At 35.5% G+C, this 18,405-nt stretch overlaps 1 protein-coding gene across 5 annotated transcripts in view; it reads left to right on the top strand.

Annotated features, from left to right (window-relative positions):
* SNX7 (sorting nexin 7) overlaps positions 1 to 18,405 on the top strand; it is a 224,784-nt gene that overhangs the window by 138,126 nt on the left and 68,253 nt on the right. For all 5 annotated transcript variants that reach the window (XM_040471067.1, XM_040471066.1, XM_040471065.1 and 2 more), the window contains one exon: positions 11,120 to 11,272. In XM_040471067.1, the coding sequence (XP_040327001.1) occupies positions 11,120 to 11,272 (153 nt within the window). The remainder of the gene's footprint in view (positions 1 to 11,119; positions 11,273 to 18,405) is intronic.

Consider the following 18,405-nt stretch of genomic DNA (forward strand, 5'->3'; position numbering starts at 1 on the left):
ACTCTTCAAACATCTACCATGTGCCTTGCCCGTAGTAGGCAAGAAATAAACAATTATGAACTTAGTAAATAAAGACTGTCATCTTTTCAGTATGTAACTCTTAGAAGGTGTTTCTTGATGTTGAACCACTTCTGAGTGGCCTTCCTTTTCTAACAGAAAACTTTTCTGTTGTTTTTTTGTATCAAATTTCTCACAGCTCTATCACTATACATGTGATATTTCCTGAAGAAGACTTGATTCTTCTTTTTTTTTAAGTTTGCTTGTTTATTTTGAGAGAGAGCAAGCACGCAGAGAAGGGGCAGAAAGAAGAGAGAGAGGATCCCAAGCAGGCTCCATAGTGTCAGTGCAGAGCCCGATGTGGGGCTTAAACTCACAAACCATGAGATCATGACCTGAACTGAGAACAAGAGTCAGATGCTTAACCAACCAAGCCACCGAGGTGCCCCAAGACTTGATTCTTCTATAGGTACACTAAACCTAAAATTTCTACTTAATTCAGTTAAAATACTGAATGACATTTGAATTACTTACTTTAAACCAGTAAAATGTTTTATAGTTTTCTGAAAATCTTGAAAGCATAGTGCAATAAAACAATTGATTATATCAAAAGAGGATATGGGCAAAAAATAGAGCCAGGGTTATATATTTATGTGTTTTAATGAGTAGGATTAGGTATTTATTTCACAGGAACAAGTGTTTTTAACAGTTTTCAAAAATGAACCACATCACTATTTTTTATTCTAGAAGAATTCTAAGACAACTTAAGCATCATTAAAATATCAAGCTAAAAACCTTGGTAATAAAGAGAAGTCTTGCCCAAAAGATAGAGAATGTACATCAGCTGCACTTAGATGCAGAGCACTTCTCTGGGTATTTTTCTTACAGTTTTATTTGTCCTCCACAAACATATAGTTCTAATTTTTCATTATTGAAAGTACTTAGATGTGTTTGTATATAACTGATAAGTCCCTGTCCCCTCCCTGCTTGCCCAAACTACCCAAGTCACTTTGGAAGTTTCAGAGCTCGACCTATTCCTCCAGTTAATCTTACCAGCAAAACAGACTTTTCTCCCAGTGCCCACATATTGTCAGTTGACAAACCCTGCTGATTCTGTCTCTCAGCATTTACCTTTTCTCCTAAAGGACCCCTGCATCAGGAATCTGATTTGTTACTGCTGTCCCCAGGTCCTTTCCTTTCCTTAGCCCCTCTCAGTTATTTCACTTGTCTTTTTTAAAGGATATCCTTTTAGGACCTGGCAACTGCCTGCCTCTCTTTCCTCATCTTTTGCAATTCCCCTACTCACACTCCAGGTACCAACTTTAACGAACCACCTGTAATTTTTTAGAAACTCCCAAATAGACATGCTTCTAGGACTGCATACTACTATTTGCTTTTCATGAAATGCCTTTCACGTTTACTTCATATGATTGATTTTTTAATCTCTCCTCTTGGGTATGAGTCCTTGAGGACAAAGTCTGTTTATTCACTCTTCAACTTAGTTCTTTTTCTTTCTTTTTTTATTTTATTTATTTTTTAATGAGGTGCAGTTGACATATATCCTATTAATTTCAGGTGTACATCATAGTGATTCAATATTTTTATACACTACAAAGTATTCCCCATGGTAAATCTAGTTGCCATTTGTCATCACACAAAGTTGTTACAATATTATTGACAGTATTCCCTATGCTGTATATTACATCCCAATGATTTATTTATTTTATACCTACAAGTTTGTGTCTCCTAATCATCTTCACCTATTTCACCCATCCCTCAACCCCTCCCCCCATGGTAACCAACAGTTTGTTTCCTGTATTTATGAATCTGTTTCTGTTTTGTTTTGTTTTTTTAGATTCCACATATAAGTGAAATCATACAGCATTTGTCATTCCCTAACTAACTTCTTTCACTTAGCATAATACCTTCTTGATATTATGTTGTCCATCTCTGTTGTCACAAATGTTATGATTTCATTCTTTTTTGTGGCTAATATTCCATTGTGTGTGTGTGTGTGTATGTATACACATATGTGTGTGTATATATATCTATGTAAATATATAGATATAGATACATATAGATATCGATATCAATATCGATGTAGATATAGATAGATATAGATCGTGTTTTTTTTATCCATTCATTTATCTGTGGACACTTGGCTATTGTAAATATGTTGCAATGAATGTAGGGGTGAATATATGTCTTTGAATTGGTGCTGTCATTTTCTTCAGATAAATACTCAGAGGTGGAGTTGCTGGATTGCACAGTAGTTCTATTCTTAATATTTTGAGGAATTTCCATGCTCTTTTCCATAGTGGCTACAATTATTTACATTCCCACCAACTGCATGGTTTTCCACTATGATTTGCTCACATAACTCTTCTACCCCTTTTTCTCTCTCTTCATCGTCTGGAACCCCTATGATTCTGATGTTGTTCCTTTTTAATGAGTCACTGATTTCTCTAATTCTTAAATCGTGCTCCTTTGCTTTAGTCTACCTCTTTTTTTCTGCTTCATTGTTCTCCATAAGTTTGTCCTCTATATTGCTGATTCGTTGCTCTGCCTCATCCATCCTTGCCGCTGTGGCATCCATTTGAGATTGCAGCTCAGTTATAACATTTTTTTTATATTATCCTGACTAGCTTTTATCTCCTCAGAAAGGGATTCTAATCTGTTTTCAACCCCAGCTAGTATTCTTATTATCATCATTTTAAATTCTGGTTCACACATCTTGCTTGTATCTGTGTTGATTAAGTCCCTGGATGTCGTTTTTTCCTTTTTTTTTCTTTTGGGCTGCATTCCTCTATTTCATCATTTTGAAGGAAGAAAAGGAATAAATAAGGTAGAAAAAAATCTAAAATTAAAAAATTAAAAACAACACAAAAAAAATCCAAAAAAGGATGGTAGATCTTAGATATGTTATGGTCTGGTTGTTGAAAGGAGCTTGATAGATTAGAGGAAAAAGGGAAAGATAAGAAAAAAAAAAAAAAAGGAAAAGTTTGAAAATTTGAAAAAGTGAATACAATGAAATAGAATAAAATGAAATGATGGAAGTAAAAAAATAGAATTTGAAAAATTTACAAAAATGAAAAATATAGTAGAAAAAGTATTTTTAATAGAAATGGAAAATAAAAATAAATTTTTTCTTTAAGAATAAGAAAAGAAAAAAATTGAATAGATGGATCAGCAAACAGACTGACGTACGATTGAAATTACATCAGTTTCCCCTAGACGTTGAACTATGAAGCACATTATAGTCAGTAAACTAAGCAGGCAGAGAGACTTGTGTTCCTGAAGAGTGAGTTTGGCCCAGTTGGACAGGGCTTAGTGTAATGGCTCCATTCTCCATTACTGGGGTAGATTGTTATGGCGCCTGTAGGTGTGTATGCATATGCTTTGGAGGGATGAAAATGGCATCACTCAGTTACCCAGTCTCTAGTATCAGAATGCTGTGCTCTCACTGACCAGCAGTCGCCTGTGTCTCTGGCTTCCATCCACTCCCCGCTTTTACACTGTCTGTGACCAAGCCATTATGTTGCCAGGCGGTAACTCCCTCCTGAGTTTTATCTCAGATGCGGCTGTGTTTCCCAACCCCTCACTTCTGAGGGACTGCGGCTTTGACTTACTCAGACCTTCTGGGGGAGGGTCTCAGCAATGGCCAGGTGCCAGCTCACCCCCAGGATCGTTCGTGGGACTGTGCTGCTGCCAATGCCTAGAGACTGTGGCTGGGTGCCAGCCCACCCCAGAAAAAGTTCCCGTGATCTTGTAGGAGTAGCATTTCAGAGTTCGTGGATAATTACAACACATATCTGGCACCGGGCTTTCCCTTTAATGTTCGTGTTCCAGCACCAAAGGATGTGGTTGTTCTCTGGGGTTCACTGGTACCAGCCTCTACCAAATGCCCTCCCAGCAGGGGAACTTCCTCTCTCCGTGTGGCCTGAGGACTCCGAGGACCTCGCTCTCTGTGGGGATTTGCCCTTCCCACCAGAGCGCTGCCAGGTATCGAGCTGCGGAGTTGCAGACTCTGCACTCCCCATTTACAGAGTCTTAATGGAATTTATACCCTCTCCTTTCTCCCTTTCTTGTTCAGTCTCTTGTGTACTCTTTAGTTTCTCCCCAGCTGCTTTTTTAGGCAGGGAGATGCTTTCTGTACTCTCCCCCTGTCTCCATCCTCTATCTGCAAGCCAAAGAGTTCCCCTCTCTCTGTGGCTTTCTCCCCCAGTTCACCTCTTCGTGCCTCGTGCCTGCTGAGTTCTCTGGTTCAGGTTGTGCAGATTGTTGTGTTAATCCTCAAATCAGTTATCTAGGTGTGCAGAATGGTTTAGTGTTGATCTGGCTGTATTGCAGGGACTAGAGATGCAAAAAAAACTTCCATGCTGTTCCTCCATCTTGGCCCCCCTTTATCTTTTTGATAATAACTTTTCTGACAGGTTTGAGGTCATATCTCATAGTTGTTTTGATTTTCATTTCCATGGTGACTAGTGATGTTGAGTATCTTTTCATATGCCTATTGCCATCTATATGTGTTCTTTAGGAACATATATATTCAAGTCTTCTGCCCATTTTTCAATCAGGTTTTTTTTATATTAAATTGTATAAGTTCATTGTATATTTTGGATATTACACCCTTATGAGATGTATGATTTGCAAATACATTCTCCCATTCAGTAGGTTTCATTTTTGTTCTGTTGATGATTTCCTTCACTGTGCAAACATTTTTTTAAATTTGATGAGGTCCCATTTGTTTTATTTTAGCTTTTGTTGACTCTTACCTGAGGCCAAAAAAATATTGCTAAGATCAATATTAAAAAGTTTACTTCCTATGATTTTCTTCTAGGAATTTTCTAGTTTCAGGTTTACATTCAGGTCTTTAATCTGTTTTCAATTTTCAATATGTTGTAACATACTGGTCCAGTGCCATTCATTTGCATGTGACTGTCCAGTTTTCTTAATACCATGTTTTGAAAAGCCTGTCTTTTCCTCATTGTATATTCTTGCCTCCTTTGTTATATATTAATAGGTCATATAATATGTAGGTTTATTTCTGGGTTGTCTATTCTATTCCACTGTTCTATGTCTCTTTTTGGGCCAGTACCAAACTGTTTTGATTGCTACAGCTTTGTAGTATAGTTTGAAATCAGGGAGCATGGTGCCTCCAGCTTTGTTTTTGTTTTTATATTTTCTTTTTGGTTGTTTGTTTTCCCTCCAGATTGTTCTATTTGGAGAATTTTGTGGTTCCATACAAATTTTAGGATTATTTGTTTTAGTTCTTTGAAAAATGCCATTGGTATTTTGATGGAGATTTCATTGACTCTGTAGATTGCCTTGGGTAGTATGGACATTTTAATATTAGCTCTTCCAATCCGTGAGCATAGAATAACTTTACATGTATTTGTGTTGCCTTTCATTTCTTTTATCAATGTTGTAGAGTTTTTAGTGTACAGGTCTTTCACCTCCTTAAATTTATTCCTGGATACTTTCTTTTTTCTGATGAAATTATAAATGGTGTTATTTTCTTAATTCCTTTCTGACAGTTAGTTATCAGCATATAGAAACACAATTGATTTCTGTATATTAACTCTATATTCTGAGACTTAAAGAATTTATTTATTAGTTCTAATGGTTTTTTGGTAGCGCCTTTAGAGTTTTCTATATTTAGTATCATGTCATCTGCAAATAGTGACAGTTTTACTTCTGTCCAATTTGAATACTTTTTATTACTTTTTCTTGGCTAATTTCTGTGGGTAGAACTTCCAGTACTATTTTGAGTAAAAATCATATTGTGGGCCACTTTGTCCTGTTCTGATATTAAAGGAAAATCTTTCAGCTTTTCACCATTGAGTGTGATGTTAGCTGTGGGTTTGTCATATATGGCCATTATTATGTTGAGGTCCATTCCTTCCATATCTACTTTGTTGAGAGTTTTTGTCATAAATAGATGTTGAATTTTGTCAAATGCTTTTTCTGCATTTATTGAGATCATCACATGATTTTTATCCTTTGTCTTTTTAATGTAATGTATCACATTGATTGATGCAACCATTCTTGCATCTGGAGTAAATCCAACATGATCCTGGAATATGATCCTTTTAATGTGTTTTTGAATTTGTTTTACTAATATTTTGTTAAGGATTTTTAATCTATATTCATCAGGGATATTGGCTTGTAATTTTCTTTTTTGGTGGTATTTTTGTCTGGCTGTTCAGTCAGCCCTGAGTTCCTCAGGAGGAATTTCTCTGTATATAGATAAAGATTCAGCATGTCCATGGGAGGAGGTGAGTTCATGGTCATCCTACACTACCCATTATCTTAGTTCCTAACACAAACTAGATGGATGCTGAGTGAATGCTGCTGGATGAGCAAATGAGTGGGGATGAACTAGATCCTCCTTATCATTTTTCATTGTTTCTTCATTATGCTAGTGCAGGTTAACTGGTTTCCTTTTTCCTCTCCTCCTTCCTTTCTCTTTTAACCATCCCTCTATATCTGACTTAGGAAATACAGCTCTGTTCTGGTCAAAAACTTTTAGTGATTTACCATTTCCTGCAGAATCCATTTCATGCTCAATGTCATTCAAACCCTGTAAGCAGTGAATCTTCAATCAGCCTACCCAGCAGCATTTCTTGTTTCCATTTGCCCACCTCCAGACTCCAAACCTACGTCCTATCCATTCTGTCGTCACAGTCTGTAGCATGCCATCTCTGTGGTTTTGTTTATGCCTTACATTCATCCAGGCATTTCTTCCCCAGTCCCTGCCTACTGAAATGGCAGTCAAAACATCACCTATCCCAATCAAAATTAATCCTACATTCTGTATCTTTCTATACTACTGTAATTTTTTCCTCCATGTGGTATATATTACATTCTGCTTTGTATAGTTTTTATTTCATTTTTGCATATGTGTATTCTTTTTTTTTAAGTTTATTTATTTATTTAGAGAAAGCGAGGGGGAGAGAGAGAGAGAGAGAGAGAGAGAGAGAGAGAGAGAAAGAGAACACAAGCAGGAGAGGGAGGGAGAGGGAAAGCAAATCCCAGGCAGGCCCTGCACCATCAGTGGGAGGAGCCCAATGTGGGGCTCGAACTCACAAACCATGAGATCATGACCTGAGCTGAAATCAAGAGTTGGACACTCAACCTGTTGAGCCACCCAAGTACCACCTGCATCTGTGTATTCTAATAGATTATAGACTCCTTTAGTTAAAGGTGAATCATTTCAGCCTTGAAAGCCACAGGCATACTAGCTTGGTGCTATTTAGTCAGTGTGGAAAAAACATGAGCTTTGACTTAGGCGGACTTTCGTTTGAATCTTTATTATGCCACAAAAAGCTATGAGATCTCTTTCATTTTTTCCCACTTTTCTAACTTGTAAAAGGAAGATAATAATACCAAATTTGCAACATTATTATGCAGATTAAATGAAATAATATATGTAAAGTATATAGCTTAATGCAATGGCCCATGGCAGAAATGCAATAAATGGTTATTATTATTGTTGCCATTACTGGTACTATAGTAGGAAGTTACTTTTGGAGAAAGATTTTGTTTTGTTTGCCTGAGCTCTTAGTATTAATGGTTTTCATTTAATTGCGTGGCTAATTTCTGGCTGAATATAACTGAAGCTAGAAATTACCCATTAGCCTTGCTGTTAAATATAAATCTTTCCTTTTTTTTCCCCACTATCTTACAATCTTGTATTACTTATTCTGGTATTACAACATTTTCCTGGCAAAAAGGATTGCTTGCTTCTTAAATTTTTCCACTAAAAGAGTACCAAATCGCTTCCAGGATTTGTGAAAACAATTATTTAAGCTTTAATCCTTTTTAATTCCATCTTTTCTGTGCTATTTTATAGTAGAGAAAATGAATTGAATTTCCTACTTTTCGAGTTATTGAAACCTGCTGTGTGGCTAGAGGGGCTTCTTTGGCCTGCCAGGTTCTAACACCTTACCCTCCCACCTCAGTTAACTTTCATTGACTGTATATGTTCAAAGCCTGGATGGCACCCTCTGAATCCATAGTTCCTTATACCAAGAATGGTATTTAAGTCCCTGCTAAATTGAAGTCAACTAAGAAAAAAGGGTATATTGGGCTTTTGTAAATTATTAGGAAAGATATAGTCCAGCTCCTTCTCCATTTGAAGTAGATATTTTGTGCTTATTATCAATTAGAGTTTCCTAGAATTGAAATTATGGGAAGATGATTCAGTGTGGGGAAATACCTAATGTCTTTTTTCTCCTTTTCCAACTAAAATAATGATGAAATCATCAAAGAAAGAAAAATTACTCATATTTGGCTACAAAAAAAGATAAGAATTGGTCATATATATTTAAAGCATATGTATCATCTTCCTAACTGGTGAGAAGAGATTGAGAACTAGCACTAGAAGTTAACCTAAGACCTAGACCCTGGCAGAGGAATACAGTACTTCCAGAAATCAAAATACTGGAATAGGAGAGGGAATCAACTTGAGTTTCACCAGTTAATGATGATGGTGCTAATGGTGGTGGTCATCGCGGCGGTGGTAATGGTGGTAATGGTAATACATAACATTTAGTAGGCAAATTGTGAGGCACTGTTTAAGTCAACTAGTGTTCATTATTTCATGCATCTAAAACCCCTATGTGATAGGTATTTTTTCATATCTATTTTATAGTTGAAGAAACTAGGGCTTCAATAGCTAGTCCTACCAAGGTCACATAACTTTTAAAGATGAAATGGAACTTAAACTGAAGTTGGTTTAACCTTTCATAAGTCTTCTTAATCCTAGTTCTGTGCTGATAAGCCTACAAATGTTCCTGTAGGTGAGAGTGAGGTGAGAGAACAGGACAGGACGTCTCTAGTAGCTCTGTCACAGCAGAAGCACCAACCAGGCAGGCCACCACTTCATGGGCTTTTATGAGGGGGAGTTACAGATTGACAAAGGGAAAACTATGTTGTAAACCCCTTATGGCAGGGACATCATGTTAAACTGTTATGAAGGGGAGAAAGATACAATATATGATTCAGATACTCTGTTTCCGAAAGCCAATTTTTGTAGAGCAGTCTGCCAGTAATCCCACTCCAGTGCATAACAATTTTAGACTGAAAATGCTAAGCAGAGGAGAATAATAGTGCACTCACAGTTGGTGTAGGTACCTCCTGATCCTACATAAAAGAGACATTATGCTAATAATTTCCATCTGACTTTGAAAATTGCATGATTCCATCCAACAACCCAGAGGAGTGAATTTTTCTAACCAGCCCCTATGATTTTTCCAGCAGACCCAGAACCTGTTTGGGTTTGGCATTTTAGCAGTTTAACTCTTAGCTTATCCCCTGGCATCTACCGTCAGACATCCCATTAACAACTCATTAGACAAATTTTCTAAGATGTAACAAAATAATCACTCCAAAGAGTACACATACTCATAAAATAATAAATGGCTTCCCTGAGATAGTTTACAAACAAAACAAGAAAGTAAAATAATATCTGCCTCCCTCCCCCCCCAAAAAAACCATGAAAGTCAACCTTACTAATGAAATAGATCTCTCATAATCAGAGATTTATGTAATACCAAGTGTCTATTCTTAGGAAATAAAAACAAATACGGCTGCGATGAAATAAGGGCAGAAAGGCGAAATTCCATAGCAATAATGATGATGATGATGGTGATGATGATGATGATAATGAGGATGTTAGAGTAATAATTCACATAAGCATTAGAAGCAAAATAACCTTATTCTAAGACATTCTTGCATTTCAACATCTCTGAAATGTGGATCTTCTTGAATAATGGTCTCTTTCAAATACTTTCAGTCACACCACAATGGTAATGATGATGCCCCTTTTAAGATATGAGAGAGATGGTATCATTTCTGCATGTAATTTCCTGGCTTTGGATCTCAGTAAAAATCCAAGAACCTTACCACAGACTACATGCCTCAGTAAGATCTGGTCACCCATTCCTTATGTGACTTCATCTCCTAGAACCTTCCCTTTTTTGTTCACTCCACTATATGCTACAGCCGTGCTAGTCTCCATGTTCTTCTTGGACCATCGGGGCATGCTTCCGCCTCCAGTCTGTTACCCTTGTTTCTTCTGCCAGGAACAACTTTTCTACTGAGAACCCCCATGGTTTACTCTCTTGTGGACTGAAGATATTTATTCAAAAGACACTTTCTTATTTAGGCTTTCCTCTGTCATCTCATGTGAAATTGGATCATCATATGTTCCCTATCTACCTTTCTGCTTCATTTTTCTTTTTAGCATTAATTTTCAGTTGATAGTCCCTATTTCATTTATCTTGCTTTTGGTTTGTCTCTCTCCATTTGAGTAAAAGCAGAGATTTTGTCTATTGTCTTCAATACTGAATTCTCCTAGAAGAATGCCTGGTGCAGAGAAGGCACTTAAATATGTGCTGAATATATGAATAAATATATATGTATAAATATATGTATTAATATGTAAATACACAAAATATAAGCCAATAAACTGCTGGACTACCTGCTCTAAGGTTGGCAGGTGAAGTGGTGAGGGGGTGTAAATATCATGCTAAGCCTGTGTAATGATGCACGGACTAGGTGTTAGGTGTCTTCAGACATAAACCTGCTTCTAGTACTAGCTTGGTGAAATTTGTCAAGTTGATCCCCTGGGCCTCCAGGTTAGAGTGCATAATCTGAATGGATGTTGTAACAGGTGAGTTAATTGATCTTTCTAGTAAAAAACAATTGAAAAATGAAGCCCAGGAATAGGAAGCTGGTTAATGAAACCATGTCTTTTAACATAAATATTATCACCATAAACAATAGTGGTAGTGAGAGTTAGTACAAAAGAATTTTAAGATAACTTGTAGTTCAATTTCCTCTGTTTTATAAATAGTGAAACCTAAGCCCAAGGTTTGACAGACTTAGGCCAAGGTCAAATGTTAATTGATGGTTGATCTTCGAACTCCAGTTAGCATCTCTGGCTGAGCCCAGTCTTCTTTTTAGTATAACTGGTTATTACACATGGTAAGTGCTGGTGACTTTCCAAAGAATTATTCTTAAGATGTTTTGATATAATGTTCAGCTTAGACTTGATGAATTCATTTAGTAACAAGAATACATAGATCAATTTATCTCTCTTTGTGATCTAATTCAGCTTACAGAAGAGATTGGAAAACTTGAAGATAAAGTTGAATGTGCTAATAATGCCCTGAAAGCAGACTGGGAAAGATGGAGACATAATATGCAAAATGATATCAAGTCAGCATTTACAGATATGGCTGAGGAGAATATCCAGTATTATGAACAGGTAATTAGTGCTATGTGATATTGCTTCATTTTATGAAAGTTGTCCTCTCTTTTACTTTCTATCTGTCCTTTGTTGAAAGAGTCTGTTAAGGAACCAAGTGTCACATTCAAAAGCCTCCTTGGTGGCTCAGTGCCAGTGGAGTTGCTAGTTAATCAAGTAATGCCGAACCCACCCACTGAAACAAATATGTTTATGTGGAGGAAGGATGAAGAGTCTTCCTTCTTATACAGTATGCCCCAGGTGCCTAATTTGAGCCTTGATTGTGGGACAGAATTATGCTACCATTTTGTTTTGTTTGTTTTCCCCACAGTTTCTTGTTTTAGAAGGATTTGAATTTTTTAAAAGCACTTGGGCAATGCTTGCTACCGATTCTCCCATCTTATTCCCCTCATCCTCTCCTTTTCTTATGTTATAAAGTATTTGCAACATGAGAAAAGGACCAGAGGTTTCAATGAGCAGAAAATCAAATCAGGTCCTGTGCCTTGTTTCCCTTCCATTTCCACTTTGCCTTCTATAGCTGTTCAAAACCTCAACAAAAGAGCATGCTATTCTCTCTTTTTATTTCAGTTTAGTTTAGTTCAGCTTTTTTTCTTTTTTTCCTTTACTTCAAGATAGAACCTAGTCATCCTTTTGATTTCAGATGATTGTTTTTCATCTTTTTTTTTTTTTTACAACTAACAGTTCCCCAAGGTGGTTATCATTTTAAATGAATTTTATACTATCCTTTTTTTTTTAATCGAGCATATTCTAAACATACTGTTTCTAGCAGGTGCATTTTCAACATACATCTCTAACCTTATCTCTGACTAAATTAATGACTATATGAAATTGATACCTTTATGCTTTATAGTCTATAGTGCATGCCAGACTGTAAAATATTGTATATTTTTGAAAAGATTAACTATTTTCATTTAATAAGCATTTCTTAAGCCTCTACTTCCATCAGACACTGTGCTGGGCCCTGGAGAGACCATAGCATGCAACACAAATACAGTGCCTTTTTACGTAGGCACGGTCACCAAGGGAAACAGTCAATTAATACAAAATATTATAATAAAGTATAATATGTTCTAGCGTAGAAAGACATTACAAGGGCATCTAACCTAATCTAGAAGGAATGAGGAAGGTTCTGCAGAGGATGTGGTTAAGATGAAACCTAAATGATGAATAAGAAGTAGGTAGATAAAGACGTGAGAAAGAGTTCCAGTTAGAGAAAATACATGCAGAAAATCCCTAGAAGTGAGAGAATATGTTCAAATAACTGAGGCTCTTTTTTGGAGGTTGGAGAAGCAGGGGTAGTGTTGAGTTGAAAAATGAGGTTTGTAGGGGAGGAAAAAGTTTTCCTGAACCCTCTGACAGTCCCTAGCTGGGTCTGAAATTAAAATGATAGAGATAAATTGACAGGAAAAAAAGCATACAGATTGATGTAATGTAAGTTGTTTGTGACACAGAAGCCTTCCTAAGGACATAGGGAGTAAGAAGCAGATGTGAATATTTTTTGCTAGGTTTGATGACAGGTAGGCAGTCATGTAGAAATATGGTAGATTAAGGAGTATGAGGTATATATAATAAACTGCAGAAACATGACAAGACCTGTGTGTTAGGTGTCTTCTCTGTGTTCCTTTCCTTTGATAAGTACCTTCCTTTCCTCCAGATATGAGGAGAACAACTTTCATATGAGGGTTTTACCACCTGCACCAGGCAGGGGCTGAGGGTTATGGAAGATCAAAGTGACCTTCCTGCCTCTGCCATAGTCTCAGACTCCTTCAGCTTAAAATATTCAGTATGCCTAGATGCCTTATTTTGCTGTTCATCCTGAACCACACTGGGCTGAAGAGGGCATCATAATATAAGTCTTTATTTTTCATTCTAAGGGAAATAGGAAAAGCTGTTGAGTTTTCATCAGGGACGTGACATTATTTATCAGATTTGCCTTTTAGAAAGGTCACTCTGGCTTATATGGCTCAGAGTGAAACAAAACTGGACATGAGGAGACCTAATAGGGAACATTGTGGTACCAGACAGAGATGTGAACTGACATAGGGATTTCATGGTGGTGGCCTAGAGACTCAAGTGATTGAAAAGATCATTTTCTGTCCTTAATTTTTTTTATTCTGCATTAACAACCTTAAGTAAATTCAAGTATCTCAAAGGAATTTCCCATAAGCCTCAGATTTTGAAATGATTTGAACTATTTTGTTGAGGGGCACCTGGGTGGCTCAGTTGGTTAAGCATCGACTCTTGATTGCAGTTCAGGTCATGATCTTACAGTTCGTGAGATCGAACCCCACGTTGGGCTCTGTACTAGCTGTGCAGAGCCTCTTGGGATTCTCTCTCTCCCTCTCTCTGCTCCTCTCCCCCTCGTGTGCACGGTCTCTCCCGCTCTCTCAAAATAAATAAACTTAAAAAAATGAAAGTAGAAAATGAAAATAAATAAAATATTTTGTTGAATGACATCACTATGGTGATATTTATCACTATGGCTTAATTAATTAATTAATTAATTTATTTATCACTATGGCTTTCTTACCACTTAACTATTTCAATCCACAGAAAGACTTTCTCTCTCCTTTACATTACAACCTGTCCATTCTGATGTTACAGAATTGTTATGACAGTCAACCAAAATAATTTATGGACAATGCCTCAAATACTAAAATATGCAATATACTATAAGTAATTATAGTTATAAAACATAAGTATATTAGGGTGTAAGTATCACATGACACTGTTTATATTTTCACATGCACTGATTATATTTTCCTTTAAATGATAGGCTCTGCAAACTTTTTTTCTAAGTTTGAACTTCATTTTTTAAGGGAAAATCTTCATGGCAATTCCACTGAACTCCCAACTGAAATGTTTGGGTTTGACTCTACCTGTCACATAAATTCACATTTTTGTCAGTCTCATAGACTGATTTCAAATTATATAAAATATTGCTTTCTTAGAAACAGTTAAATTAGCATTACTGTGTCATTTTGCCAGTTTTGTTCTTCACAGCAGTTTTAATATCAGTATGTTTTTAACTCTTCCTTCAAGTGAATTATATTTATAAATGTTACTAAAAATGTGTCAAGTGTACTGCATCTTAGATGTATATCTTTGAAGGAATCATTGGTTTTCTTTAAATTCAAAAAACCCCTGTGGTTTCAATTATTTGTTGTTGTTGTTTTTTTTCCTGAGTGAATAACTTTTAACTGATTTGCTCTATCAGTCCAAGCATAATTAGGAAGTGGGAGCCCTTAAATAATCAAGGCTTTCTAATTAGCATGCAGACTGTGTGGCCTGAAACAGTAACAGTCTGCTGTTATCTGTTAACTTCAGAATCTCTTAGATATACAGAGAAGTGAAATGTTCCAGAATCTTTCCATTTCCTTTTTAATTTAATCACATTCTTCCAGAAATACCTCTTTTTTTCATCAACGTTTGCAAATATAAATTCCATAAGGGTTTGTTCCTAGTATGATAGATGAATTGGGGTATAAACATTTGCCTTTGGACTTATTTTATGAAGTGAAATGGTCACAGCTTATTTATAACTTAAAATTTAAATATCAAAGTGACAGGAAAATCAGATTATAAATATGAAGCATGGGTCTGTATCAGAAGATAGCTATTGTCACATTGAAATGTAGTACTTAGATGTGTGAATTTATTTGGAGACAGCACCAAATATATAACAGGCACTTCCACGTAAACTCAAGTAAGTAAAATAAAGTTATTTCCATTTTGTCCTATAAGGCCAATAATTAAGAATAAATATGAGTTATTTTTTTTAAATTTTCTTTTAATGTTTATTTATTTTTGAGACAGAGACAGAGCATGAACGGGGGAGGGTCAGAGAGAGGGAGACACAGAATCTGAAACAGGCCCCAGGCTCTGAGCTGTCAGCACAGAGCCCGACGCAGGGCTCGAACTCACGGACCGCGAGATCATGACCTGAGCCGAAGTCGGCCGCTTAACCGACTGAGCCGCCCAGGCGCCCCATGAGTTATTTTAAAAGACAAGAATTAATAAGACACTACAGCAAAAAATCCAACTGAACAATGGTGAATAATTTCAAAGCATATTGGTACCCAAATAACCAAAGCAAATTATTTCCTGATAAAATGTGAGGGGATGCTAAAACCATAAAACATGACATGCAGCATTAAGCGCATGGACATTTTCTCATTACTCTCTATTAGGTACAAAAGAGTGTCTGTTTATATGGTTGTTTATGCTGATGGTAATGATGATTATGATGATGGTGGGGATTTGAAAGGAAGTGATGCTTGGTAGGTATTACAAACTAAAAGAATACACTCTTTGAAAGTTTAATTTTAATACAATGAAAAGATCATATGTTAACTTTTGCCACAAAAAGCAGTTTAATATTGTAAAGTAAAGTGTGCAAAGGAATAAACTATATGACTTTAAGTATTACATTCACTTAAGTATTATATTCACTTAATTATTAATGTGTGGAAGTCCTTGTTGCATAGCCTTATTTCTGTCGTTATAAAATTAATATACATGCACACTAAAAGCAAACAAAAACAACAAAAGCTAGGTACATTAACATAAAATAAAGAATGCCTGTAACCTTTTCTCCTGGAGAGAGTGGTATACTTAAATACAATTATAGAAAAATAATTTGCTATGTTCAGATCAAAATATTTTAAAATTTCTACATGACCCTTTCTGAATGTGTCAGCATAAAAACATGATTACTTATCTATTTTGTGTCATGATGATTACAGTGGATATATGTTGTTTTGAGCTCCATATTTCTCATTTGTTTACTTTCCTATGTAATAATAATCTTAATACATTGTGTTAGTTTACTTCTACTAGCAAAGGTAACAATGAACAGTTGAGGCTTTATGCTATTTTTTTGCTCTCACAAATAATACTATTAAAAATAATTATGAACATTAGATTTTAAAAACTTCCTGGATAAGAATTTTAAGAAATTACTGGATCAGAGGTCAGTTCATTTCAAATGATATCAACCTTATTTAAAAATGTCAGCTGTCTCATGTGAAATCATTCATTTAAAATTCTGTTAACATCAAAATCCTGTGCTAAGCACTATGGAGCATCCAGATTCAAACTTTTACTCTTGCTATTTGGGACCTTACAGTTTACTGGGGAAGAATAATAAGTATATATATTTTTTACTTGATTACTACAGCTTTACCATGTATTAACTTTTTTTAAGGAAAGAACGTTTAAATTAGTTTTATTTCCTTGACTTGTAATGAACAGATTTAATCAAAGGGTTCTATCACTACTGAATAATACAAATATATACATATATATATGTATACATATATATATATATCAACATGGACATCTAGGAAGCAAAAAGTGATTATAGTAAAGGACATTTTCTGGAAAATAAAGGAAGAAAGAAACAAAATTACTGCAAGAGTACACCATCTAGCCAGATGAATAATACACCAAATGCTTCCGTAAAATCCAAGTCCAGTTACTTATGGACCACTTAAAAATTAGGGAAATTAAAATATGTATATATTTTAATATATATTTTATATATTTTTTTAATATATAAATATAATATATTTATATATATTTATTTTATTAAATATATACATTTTATATATTTAATATATATTTTAATATATATCTATGATATATATATATATATATATATCATAGTAGTCCTATAAAGAGTAAGTAACGGATGAACGTTGAACATCCTAGAAGTTCTTGAAGTATAGTTGTATTTATTTAGAAATGTATTGCTTATGTTGGAGAGTGGCAAAATAAATTCAAACAAAGGAGTTGTTTTAAATTCAGTGATGCATACATAGTTTGGAACATGTTGTAAATTTTGTAAATTTAAAACACTCTGGTCCAGGGAAAGATAGTTCCCAAGCATTGTGACTTTAAGACATTAATGTGTATTGATAGTGATTATCAAACTGCCAACTAAGCAGGATTCTGAGTGGCATTTAGATTTCTATCCAAAATTTCATTCTTCTTTTAAAACCTGGGAGTCAGAGAAGTTATGGACTCTGTGCTCATCTACATGAATTAAAAGAAACAGTGAGGGAGAATGACTTTCCTTCACTTCATTCCATCCAACACAGAGGAACTGTTATGTGACATGAGAGAAACCTGGAGAAAGTACCCTTTTCAAAATCTGGGACATAAGAGCAAAGGAAGAAAACTCTGGCCACTCTCAGTCATATTCCGTAGAATTTAGTAAAGTGGCTTAAGAAGTTACAGAAAATTTAGTTGTCATGTTAAAGTCACAGACTCAAAAAGAGAATTTGATGTAAGAGGAGTGAACAATTTTAAAAAGCGAAGCAGTTAAAAAATCAGATATAATTGTACCTGTGGACCATGGACTATGAAAGGCAAAGATACAAAGAGATGGATTCGGTCAAAGGTGAAGACAGAAGCAACAGTGTCAGAAGGCACATTTCAAAATGGAAGAAGTAAGTTTTTTTGGGTGGGAAAAAAAGTGAATGACTTCCAAGTAGTATCAAAGTCACATGGAATTGGGTGTGAGGAGCCTCTTTGGATTCAAGAAAGCTAGGAATTAATAAGCTCTAATAAAATTATTAAAGTGAATAAAGTGGAAACCATGTTACGGAAGCTGAAAATACAGGACTACTTCAATTCTATTTCATTCCTGTTTTCTCCATCCAGGAGAATGAAAGTAGAAGTTGAAAGATTTAGACAAATAAAAATAAAAGGTAACTAAAATCCAGTATGTTTGAAGAGATACTACATCAACAGCTATCCATTGCCCGAAAAAGGAGAATTGTAGGTATTTTCTCTTTTCCAACAAACAATGCAAAAGCTCTTCCTTTACCAGCCTCAAAACAGTGCTCACAAAGCCTTAGTTGTAACCCTTAATCCTAAACTGACTTATTTTGGAAAGATTGGGAGACTTCTTCTGCTCACCCAGGAGAAATGCACACTACTTTTCATTGCTAGGTAAATGCTAAAATTAGCTTCAGAGAAAGCTTGGGGGAATACTGTAAAAATGAAACCTGTTTCCAAAATAGTTAACCTCTTTATTTTCTGATATATACCATGTACAATCACACAATAAAGTCTTTGTGAACAGCCTTCCTTGTAGAGAGAAGGATGGGAGTGCCGGAGGATCTACC

Source organism: Herpailurus yagouaroundi, unplaced genomic scaffold (assembly GCF_014898765.1).
Source record: "Herpailurus yagouaroundi ecotype Mexico unplaced genomic scaffold, PumYag 77, whole genome shotgun sequence".
Taxonomy (NCBI): domain Eukaryota; kingdom Metazoa; phylum Chordata; class Mammalia; order Carnivora; family Felidae; genus Herpailurus; species Herpailurus yagouaroundi.